At 45.6% G+C, this 11,007-nt stretch overlaps 1 protein-coding gene across 6 annotated transcripts in view; it reads left to right on the top strand.

The window, feature by feature from the left end:
• TTC13 (tetratricopeptide repeat domain 13) overlaps positions 1-5,745 on the top strand; it is a 70,117-nt gene extending 64,372 nt beyond the window's left edge. For all 6 annotated transcript variants that reach the window (XM_067711109.1, XM_067711110.1, XM_067711111.1 and 3 more), the window contains 5 exons: positions 281-416; positions 1,379-1,458; positions 3,215-3,293; positions 3,434-3,513; positions 4,998-5,745. In XM_067711109.1, the coding sequence (XP_067567210.1) occupies positions 281-416; positions 1,379-1,458; positions 3,215-3,293; positions 3,434-3,513; positions 4,998-5,112 (490 nt within the window). In that variant the 3' untranslated portion in view covers positions 5,113-5,745. The remainder of the gene's footprint in view (positions 1-280; positions 417-1,378; positions 1,459-3,214; positions 3,294-3,433; positions 3,514-4,997) is intronic.
• The last annotated feature ends 5,262 nt before the right edge of the window (positions 5,746-11,007 follow it).

Consider the following 11,007-nt stretch of genomic DNA (forward strand, 5'->3'; position numbering starts at 1 on the left):
ATGTTTCCTGGGCATTGAAATACATTCTACTCTGTGTAGTTTCCTCCTCCTGTGTTAGCTGAAGCTCATGTAAGCAGGGCCTACAGTTAGACTGAGCAAAACCGTATTTTGTGGAAAAGCTGCCTGCTGTGAGCCACGCCCCATCTGTCTGCTCAGAGAGGCAGAGACAGTCTTCCTTGCGTCCTGTGCCCCCGTCGCCACGCTGCCCTCCCCACCCTTCTGTGCTTAGCTCTTTGAACCGTATCATACGTGCCTTCGACACACCTTCTTGTATTTTTAGGGTAGGCAATATACTATTTTCCGTGGAAACCCAGACCACAGAAGAAAGAACACAGTTATATCACGCCGAAATAGATGCACTTTATAAAGATCTAACAGCGAAAGGAAAAGTACTGATTCTCTCATCAGAATTTGGGGTAGGTTTTCGTTTATCTTCATTTTATGCATGCTTCTTCTGATTCTTTTGTACACTGCTTAAAGCCTTTACCCTTTCCTTGGGATTACACAGTTTATGCTTGAAATCAGCTTTAATTGAGTGGTAAATATTTCTTTTAATATTCTTGTAGAGACAATTCCCGTATTTAGTAAGTACAGAAACTGGGGAAGGGGAATGCTACATGTATGTAGTGACTGCGTCATAGTATCAGAGATTTGGGCTTTGTCAAGATTTAAGAGAACAGGTTGGTCCACGATGGACATGACCTGTGCTGCATTTAGTGACACTCTCCTGGACCGTGACCTCAGCCCTCCGTTGCTTCCCCGACTCAAGGGGGGGCTCCTTGGTAGCAGGAGCTGCAACGTCACCTCCGTCGCTGTAGCTGTCCACTGTGTGGAGAGCGTAGCGGCCACTCCATCCGCATTCTGGAATGGATGCCCGTTGCCCTTGGGAAGTTACTTTGTTTCTCAGGATCTTAATCAGTTTATACCCATAAATTAAGTATACTGATCAGCTAAATCTCAGTGGGTGGGGGTAGGGCACTAATCAGAGCCCTGGAGTAGAGAGGCCTGTCGTCTGAGAAAGTGTATTCAGTATTAATAAGTGCTTTGTTTTATTTTAATCTCAATGTATATGTCGACATTTCAAGTAACATTGTAGACTGAAACAGATGTCTAGGTTTATCAGAAACGGTTGCAGTTTTAAAGGCAGCTGGGGACGTACTGCTCTAAACCGAACTGAATGTATACCCTCTCGTGAGAAAAAACATCATTGGGAAGAGTATAAAATATTCAAGGACGTGGAAATTAGGTTCTTGTAGAAGAAGAAGGAAATAACCCTCTTCCTAATGTAAATGCTTCTGATGTGTCTTGTCACCTGATAAGAAATGAGTTTATAATCTGTTATTTAAGTTCATAAGCACATGTTTTTTTTTTTCCCTAGGAGACTGATGCTGTTGGCAACTTAATCTTATCCTTAGTTTATTACTTTTATAATTTAATGCCGCTCTCTCGCGGATCCAGGTGAGTGATATCCTCTAATCTGACAGTTTTTGGAGTGAAGAACGCACTCCTTTTGCTTACATCTCCTGTGGGGCCCTGGGTACAGGTACCCCAGCAATGGCGGGAAGACCCCTTGGTTTTTTTCAAAGTCCACCCAAACGTGATGTCCTTGATCTACTGCACCACCAAGAGTCTCGGAAGGTAGTTTTAAAAGAAGATGCTTGGCGTTTATAGGCTGGAGCTCGAAGTCTCACTGTGTGCGCACGTGTGCGCCCTGTGCTTTAATTCCTGGTATTTGCCCAGACTGTACCCTGCCCTGTTCTCCCCTCGCCCCCAAGTTTTGACCATTAATTGACCTTTAGCCCTAACGTTTAATACTTTTGGGTCACCAATCATTGCAAAGTATTTTTGTTATTATGAATGAATTCTTGCTACTTACTGAATTCACCAGGCATCTTTCAGGTGTCATTCAAACAAGGATGCGTCTGTAGAGCCTTCTTTTTCTTCCCTTTTCTCTGGTACCGTGTACAGTAAATCATGCGAATGGCGTGTGCCATCGTTAGCACATGTTTGACTTTAAGACGCTTTGGCTAAAGTAATACACTTAAATCTTTAAGTACTACCTTAGAGAGTAAAACTCTCCAAAATGTGGTCGTAAATGTTGTTATAATATGACAAAAGCGTTGGGGGCGGGTGGGCGACATGGGCGGAGGGGGTCCCCTGTGTGGTGATGGATGGAAACTAGGCTCGTAGTGAGCACTCAGGTGTAGACGGGTGCGTGCCCTTACGCGGAACTTACATAACGGTAACGACGGCATTGGAACAAAATGGGAACATAAACCTTGTGCCTTCGGGACAGTCGTCATTAGATGTGCCCGCGATGCCCTCCACGTGCCACCTTCTGCCCGCCGCCCTCACAGGCGCTGTGCACGCGCGTGTCCTCACGGCGGCTGTGCCGCCCTGCTCTCTGCCTCCCCACGCCCCCAGCCCGTGCCCACACCTTCCTGTCCGCCCCCCCGCGCCGGTCCGCTTCCCCCTCCTCTGCCTCGGGGGCCCTGCCCGTGGCCCTCGAAGATGCAGCGCACGTGGCCGCGGCCTCAGTGAGGGCTTCCCTGGCAGGCGACCCCAGGGCGGGCTCACTCTCTCTGGTGTCCGCTCGCCGGGGCAAGACGTCTGTCTTAGTTGTCTTCGTCCTGGGCTGCCTGGCACAGGGCACAGAGCTGGTGCCACAAAGACGTCAGGATCCAGAGTGAGTCCGGGCATGCCGGGATGTCCCCGTAGCGCAGCCGCCTTCGGGCCAGTCTGTTAGTGCGTTCTGCAAACGCGTTCTGCTTGTTTCGTCTTCGGGGCCACAGTGTTTAACGTTTAAACGATAATATTAATATGTTTGCATTTACAAAGTATATCGTATATATTGCGTTTTAAAGCCAAGCCTCGTGAAGACGTTAAAAATACAAGCAGGCACATTTTCTAATTCACTCTTCACAAGAAGAGAAAAGCCAAGTGAGGAGAAAACTCCTAATTAAAAGATACCTTTTGTTCTCAGAAAAATATTATTCTTACACGTTTACCCTTAAATTCGTAAATCAGTAAATAGTTTTATTAGTAAATTAGTAAATATTTTTAAGGCAAATGAAAATATTCTTATGTTTAATGTCCAGAGAATTCTTAAGAGAAATAAAATGTCATCTCTTAGGATGGAAAATCCGTGGTAAGCTCTAACGTGGTAACTGTCCGTGGCCTGGGACTGACCGGTAATTGTTCTTTACCTAAACAGTGTGATCGCTTACTCAGTGATTGTGGGAGCCCTGATGGCGAGTGGAAAGGAAGTAGCAGGCAAAATTCCCAAAGGGAAGGTATGTCGGAGCTGGAGCTGGAAGGGAAACGTTTAAATCCCAATCTGTGGAGTTTTGTGTTGAGACACACGAATGCAACGGATCCCAAAAGGAGCTTCCCCTCCATGTTGATCACATTGTTAAATTTCTTTCTTTTTCAGTTGGTTGACTTTGAAGCTATGACCGCCCCTGGTTCAGAGGCCTTTAGCAAAATAGCTAAAAGCTGGATGAACTTGAAAAGGTAACTGCTGGATAGGGGTCAAACAAAAGGATGTTACAACTGAAAAGGGAAAGAAGGGGCTCCCCGTTACTTTTCGAGCGTCGTGAAACTGGAATTGTACTCATTTTTATGAGTTATGATTATACAATGAATGTAATCCACTTTTCAAGGTTAAAACGTTTTTGCTGTTGCGTAAGACCCCTTAACAGGTGAGTATATGCATAAACGTGAATAATGAATAAAGTAAGGAAACCAGTTTGTGAAGAAAGGGTTACAAATGTCTTATTTATATAGTCAGATATCCATATCTCTTGCCTAATCCGCCCTTCGTCCCAGACTCTCAGGGTCAGTATTCGGGAGCGACTTTGAACGCTGAGCTGCAACCCGATTCAGACTGAGTCTGGGTGGTAGTGCCTGCCTTTCAGCTGCATTTTTCCTGCACTCTAGGTTTTGGGAAGGTGGTACTTTATTGTTATTTAGGTGCGGAATACACGTGAGTCAGGAAATGCTAGCCAGAAATTACCCCTGACGATTACGGTGGGAGAGCCTAGCAGACTCTCATCTTTCCTGGCCCTTGTTTTCAGAAGCACCACGGGGAACGTGTAAATTTGTGATGAAATTAAACTCACAGATGCTTTCAGAGTTAGTTAAGAATAAGCAACTCTCACTGTTCAACCTTATTTATTCCTTTATATCATAACCACTTCCAGTTCTGCCTTTCATTACCTGCTGAACACAGCAACCTCTCTAAAAGTTGCTGGATAATTTGTGCTCTGTTTAAAACAGAAATTTGTGTCTGTAGGACACTTTTGTCCGGTTTGCAAGGATTCCATGAGCTCTGTAATGGAAACTCCTGACAGCTACACCTTGTTGCAGTATATTCTTGTTTCACGTTTACTAGTTTACACATGTTTTAGTAACACGACCATAAGGTCAAAGCCCTCGCCTCTGTTTCCTACATCATTTTACAGTGTTGATCTTTCAACAACTCTTTAAGGAAAAGATAGCAACACTACCCTATGTTGTGCAGCTGCCGTTTCACAGCGTACCTTGACACCCGTCCCATGCTCCTGCTAGCTCTGGGAGTTAGGAACCCTCTCCCTCTTGCTGCAGATATGGGAAGCGGGGCTGAGAGGAACCCCTAAAGCTGATAAGGGTCAAGGCTGGACCCGAAACCTGTGTCTTCTGGTTCCATGTCCAGCATGCGCCCCAATGGGACGTGTGTGCGTAACGCTCACTGTGCAAATCGGGGGTTGATTTTTCTTTCTGAAGACTGGCTGAATTTCCCAGCAGCTCATGGTGGGAGCCTGCCCGTACCCCAGATCATCACTGCAGCAGGGCCTGCTCTGTTCACAGCGCCCCCTGCTTTGTAACATTGTCTGCTGTCGTGCGTAGGGAGTACTGGAAAGTGAATATCGTAATAGGAATTAATAGACCGTAAGCTTTGCCTTTTTTGTACAGTTGTGTTGATTTTCACACCCTTGCTTTGTGTTTTTCTTTTTCAGTATCTCACCTTCTTATAAGACTCTTCCGTCCGTGTCTGAGACGTTCCCAACGTTAAGATCAATGATCGAGGTGCTCAACACGGACTCCTCCCCACGTTGTCTTAAGAAACTCTAGTTACGCTGTGGTATTTATACAAGTAAAGGGCCGGACCTCTTGCTTCTTAAGTTATTTTTTAAAACATGGAATTATAAAGAAATTAGGTCCTTTATTACTTTTGATACCAATTTTTGATAGGAATTGAATACTTGAAGTCATTTTCCTTACCTTTCCGAACCATAACAAAATTCATGGAAGAGGGTTTTGGGGCGACAGAAGAGCTCTGTGGGAGGGGAGGCATACGTATTAGCCAGCGGCCTCTTGGTTTCCACTTACAAAGTCATACAACCCCTTTCTCCCAGTGAAGAAAGTTTATTCCCAAAACCAAAAATCAACAACAGAACAGGAGTGTTTTCATTCCTTTGAAGATCTGGATATTCTTCAAAGACCTTCTTTGTAGGCACATTGTGAGAAGGCATCTTGTCTTCAACTCACATAATCCTCATGCGTGGGCTCTCCGTTTCGTTTGAACCACGGGAGGTTCGTGGCCATCAGAGTGTTCCCGGAGCTCGTGGCCGGGAACGTTGAATGAGGCAGACAGTTTTTGCCAGTGATTCAGACACTGAATTGTGGAAACATGTTTGTTTTTCTCCTCTTTGCTGGAAAAAATAAATGGGGGTGATTTCTGTAAATCACCAGTTTTTGACACTGGATTATGTACGTTTTCATTGTGTGAACCAGTTTCACTGTCAGGTTATAAGAACAGTCAGAAAATTGCTGATTTCCTTTTTCAGACAGGGTAGGTGCCAGTAAATGGGTTCAATTAAACTGTTGCCATTTCCAAATCATTTTCATTTTTCTTTGATTTTTGTTAAAGAGTTAAACTAGTCACTGCTTCTTTCCGTTATTTAGTTTTTGTCTCGCAGGCTTGCACGAGAGGGACACGGCAGTGTCTGCAGGCGTCCACGCTCGTCAGCAGGGGCTTAACGTTGGGCGCTGGCAGAGTTGTCTGTGGTCTCCGCAGAACGTGGCCATTGGGTCAGATAGGACTTGCCCTTTGGACAGATGCTGTTCTGGGGCTTGACGTGTGCTTCAGAGCAGCCACCAAGATTGGCTCATCGTCTCTCATCTGGATGGTGATAGAAATTGTCAGGCACACCTCACTTTAGAAAGAGATTTCACACCCACAGGCCAGCTTTCCCCTGGGTCTTCATTTTCATATTACAGATGAGGGAGTTGAGGCTCGGGCAGGTTGATGACTCTCCCGGGGCCCCCAGCGATTAAAAGCCAAGGTGCTAGGATCCAACCAGGCCTCTCTGACCCCCGGGGCCTAGCCTGCCTCACCACGGTCTCGAGGCACCAAGGATTCATTCGCAGGTTCTTCTCAAGATTCAGAGTACTTAACGCTGTTCCGTGCAAAATCTCCATCTATCTGTTACATTTCTCTGGACTCTCAACTTCAGGCTGTTTGACCAAACTGGGCTACCTAAAGACTCCTGAAGCCACAGAGGAGCTGCATCCACATCTAGCCTACAGCACTGCAAAGTGAGATAGGGATTGCAGAGATTAAACAAAGGAGAGATGAATGCGTTTTTAAACTTTTCCCTCTTTTTGGCTTATTATCTTAAAGGCAAAATCTTTCAGCTTTATCAAGGACTTTTCTTTACTTTATCACCAACTCTTCAAGATTTTTAACTGTGAGACACCCATCTTTCAGTTGGGGAAATGGTCCAAATAAATTAGCTGACTTTTCTAAAATATACGACAGTGTGTCGAAACCCCAGAATTAGTATGTAATTTTTCCTTGAAACTTAGTTTACCAACTCCAAATGACTACGTTTCAACTTTCATTTAAATAGCCCAGTTTCTCCTCATGCGAGTATTATAACTATCATGTCATTAGACATACTGAAATGCCAAATTCTGTGATCCCAAGATGTTCTGGGAAAACTTTTCATCTTCTGCTCCAGGTCCCAAAATACCTGAGCCAACCTGACTGTGGTCTGAACAGAGCAGGTGTGTTTGGTGGCCGAGAGGGTACTGGGCTCCCGTTCCCATCTTTGAGGGTTCTTGTCTCGAGAAGGTCATGAAGATTTGGAATGCATTTTTATATCATAATGTTTAAAGTTCTCTCATCACATCTTCTGTTACATTGAACAATTTCCCCTAAAAATCAGAGTTGCATCATACAAGCTGTCCTCTGTTTAAAACTTTTTAAAAACATTTAAGTCTTTAAAATCAGAATCAGGTTCACCTGTATCCTTAAAATTTCATATAGAAAACTTGATCATTCTGAAGAAACAAGGCTGCTCCGTGTCTTCTGTCTGTGTTTGGTTTTTAGCTCATCAGATACCCTGATCCTTTCGATTTCGTGGCACAGAAATCAGGGCTCTCCTGCTCGGCCTGTGATACCCTGAGCCTACCCCCAGTTGGTCTAATTGTGTACCTGCATTTTCGTTCTCTTATGCTACAGCTATTATCATTAGATATTCTTTGAGTAACTCATTTGCCTACTAGTTGCCTGTCTCAGGACCCGTTTAGCCCCTAGATGATTTGAAGTGTGTGTTAGAGGGGGCTGTGCCTGGGTCGGTATGGCAGCCGCCAGCCACATGTGACTGCTGAGCGCTGGAAGTGGGGTGAGTGTGGCCGAGGAACTACTGAACGTTTATTTTAAAGAGTTTAAATTCATATAGCCACATGGAGCTAGTGGCTAATATACGGGATAGCACAGCCTAGAGAGTTCTGAATTAGACTAGAAGAAGCTTTGTCATGGGAATAATCCCAAATGGTGTCCTCCGGTGGTAATCAACTGTATTACGAACACGTTGTTATAGACTTTTCCAAGTATCTCAGCTCTATTTGTAAAAAGGCTCCTATGAACAACACGTTCAAACTTTCAAAAGACCAGAAGATCCTATAGGTAAGACGTTAGCAAACTAGGAGTTTTGCGTGGAACATTATTTCTGATGAGGAAAGTGTGAGGGATGGGAAACTAAGCTCCAGCTCTCCAATGCTTGCCTTTCGGGCAAGATTTATACGAATCAGAGCAGAGATCAGCAAAGTCACCTGGAGAAACCTGTGTGTCCCAGACCAGCAGGAGTTGGCTGTATGTTCACGAACATTCTCAAGATGTCTGTCTTGGAGCCGGTGACTCCTCACCCCCACGTCACTTCCTTCCCCCACCCTTCCCTATTCCCTAAGTGACCCCCTCCCACCCAGCAGCTCCGGCCAGAGCCCCAGGGGCCTCCCCGAGCCTGCCCTGGCCCGTCCAGTCGACTCCAAAGTGTCCCAGATATGCTCCTGTCCAGCCATCATCACTGTCACGCCCAAGCTATTTAAATTTAAAGCAGTTAAATAAGATGAAAGTAATGAAAGTACACACTTGTTCCTCAGTCACACTTGCCCCATTCCGAGTGCCCAGGAGCCGCCGGTGACTGGTGGCTGCCCTATTGGACGGGACAGAGACGGGAACATTGCCATCATCACAGAAAGTTGTGCTGGACGGTGCTGCTACCCTGAAAACAGACCGCCCCTCCACTGATGCTTGTGCATCAGACGATAATTAGAGTGGGAGTCCCTGTGGTTTTAAGCAAGAGTACAGGTTTTGAGGGGTTTGGGGTTTAAAAATCACAGAGTTTAGTTGCAGCACAGGGAGATGAATGGGAGAGGGGAGAGAGAAAAGAAATCACCACCACCAGCTTGAAAAATCTCCACTGAATACTGACTCGGGGATCTGCGGATAGGCCTGGGGTCTGCGTCCTCCCCGAGGAGATTCACACACAGGTGGTCCAGGAACCATACGTGAGAAGCATCAAGCTAGGATATGAAAACCTGCCTCGCTGCCTTGGGAGGTTTTTTTTCCCTCCCCTTTATGAAACCCCATAGAACCAAGTATCTTCTTGAATAACAGCTGCAATTAGAATTATGGTGGCCCTTCTGTTCTTCAAGCTACGTTCCCACAAATATAAAATCACTTTAGTTCTCCAGGTTGCAAGCCTCAACTTTACCAGTATTGTAACTGGTAGTCCACGAAAGCTGGGTATGCAAACGTATATGAAACTGGTATTTCTCTATAATTGAATACAACTCAGTTCACAGCTCCAGTTTCTACCAGTACTGGAAAATGTAACCCAATCACCGAATCACGGTGATTCGGACATTTCCAGTTTCAAGCTGCCTTATTGGGGGACTTTCCTGGTGGTCCAGTGGGTAAGACTCTGAGCTCCCAATGCAGGGGGCCCGGGTTCGATCCCTGGTCGGGGAACTAAGATCCCGCACGCATGCCGCAACTAAGAAGTCCGCATACTGCAACCAAAGATCCCACATGCCGCAACTAAAGATCCTGTATGCCACAACTAAGACCCAGCATGGCCAAAATAAATATTTGAAAAAAAAAGAAAAGAGCTGCCTTTTTGAAGCTCCCCGTCAAACAGGACAGGACGGTCTGACCCAGAGTGGGGCGGCCCAGCTGCCCAATGGACCCCACTGGGTGGAGCGTGTGTGCCTTGCTCACTGGCAGCGGCTGCGTCTGTGCGGCCACTGTGTCCGGCCATCGCTGGCCCACCGGTGCATGCGTGGCCTCTTCACCTCCCCTTCCCCTCGGCATCCACTGGACACCGTGCTGCACGAGCAGGACGGGGCTGAACCGTCCACCCCCGCTGGAGGCTGCCCCATCGGCTGTCGCTCCTCTGCTCTCGGGGCCTGTGCTGGGCTGGGGACTTCTCCATGGGGCTGGCTGCCATCTTCCCCGGGGGAGGGCCCTCTGGAGCTAACACATCTTGAGCACTTACTATGGCTGGCATATTTCTAAGTAAGCACCAGTGTTATCTCTACTTCGACGGCTCAAATGGGGGAGTGACTTGCCCATCACAGCTCTTGAATTTTGCCTGAGTGCTTGCCACTGAGTAAGCAAGCACTTACTTGGGGGGGCGGGGCAGCGGGCATGGACTCCGGTACCCTTGGCCTTAACCCCTGAATACATGTCCGCTTACTAAGTCAATCAGATAAAGAAAAATAGAGTTACAATATGATACATCAATCCCATTCCTGGGCGTATATCTGGAAAAGACAGAAACTCTAATTCAAAAAGATACATGCACCCCAGTGTTCATAGCAGCACTAGTTACAATAGCCAAGACATGGAAGCAACCTAAATGTCCATCGACAGATGAATGGATAAAGAAGATGTGGCACATATATACAATGGAATATTACTCAGCCATAAAAAAGAATGAAATAATGCCATTTGCAGCACCACAGATGGACCTAGAGATGATCATACTAAGTAAAATACTTAGAGAAAGACAAATATCATAGGATCACATATATGGAATCTAAAATATGACACAAATGAACTTATTTACAAAATAAAAAGAATCACAGACATAGAAAACAAATTTATGGTTACCACAGGGGAAAGTGGAGGGAGGGACAAATTAGGAATTTGGGATTAACATACACACTACTATATATAAAATTGATAAACAACAAGGACCTACTGTATAGCACAGAGAACTATATTCAATATCTTGTAATAACCTATAATGGAAAAGAATCTGAAAAAGGACATATGTGTGTGTGTAGCTGAATCACTTTGCTGTACACCTGAAACACTGTAAATCAACTCTACTTCAATTTTAAAAAAGTATTAAAAGGAAATAAAATGTGAAAATTACCATGTTTCATTGAAAAATAAAATAAAACTGCCTTGAGCACAGCAGGCCCAGGGATGAATGCCCCCTGGGATTTGACCTGGGTGGACAAAGGAAGGAGGGAAGGAATGAAGGAAGGAAGGGACGGAGGGAGGGAGGGAGGGAGGAAAAAAGCTGTAAAGTGCACTGACTGCTTCCCGCCATATACCAGGTAGAAATGCCACCATGTTTTCAGAGGATCTCCCAGCGGTCATCCATTGGGGGACCATATAGATTGGCTTGTAATTTAATGCAACTCTGGAGATTGCCTAAGAATGAACAA

This window comes from Pseudorca crassidens, chromosome 16 (genome assembly GCF_039906515.1).
Source record: "Pseudorca crassidens isolate mPseCra1 chromosome 16, mPseCra1.hap1, whole genome shotgun sequence".
NCBI classification, from domain to species: domain Eukaryota; kingdom Metazoa; phylum Chordata; class Mammalia; order Artiodactyla; family Delphinidae; genus Pseudorca; species Pseudorca crassidens.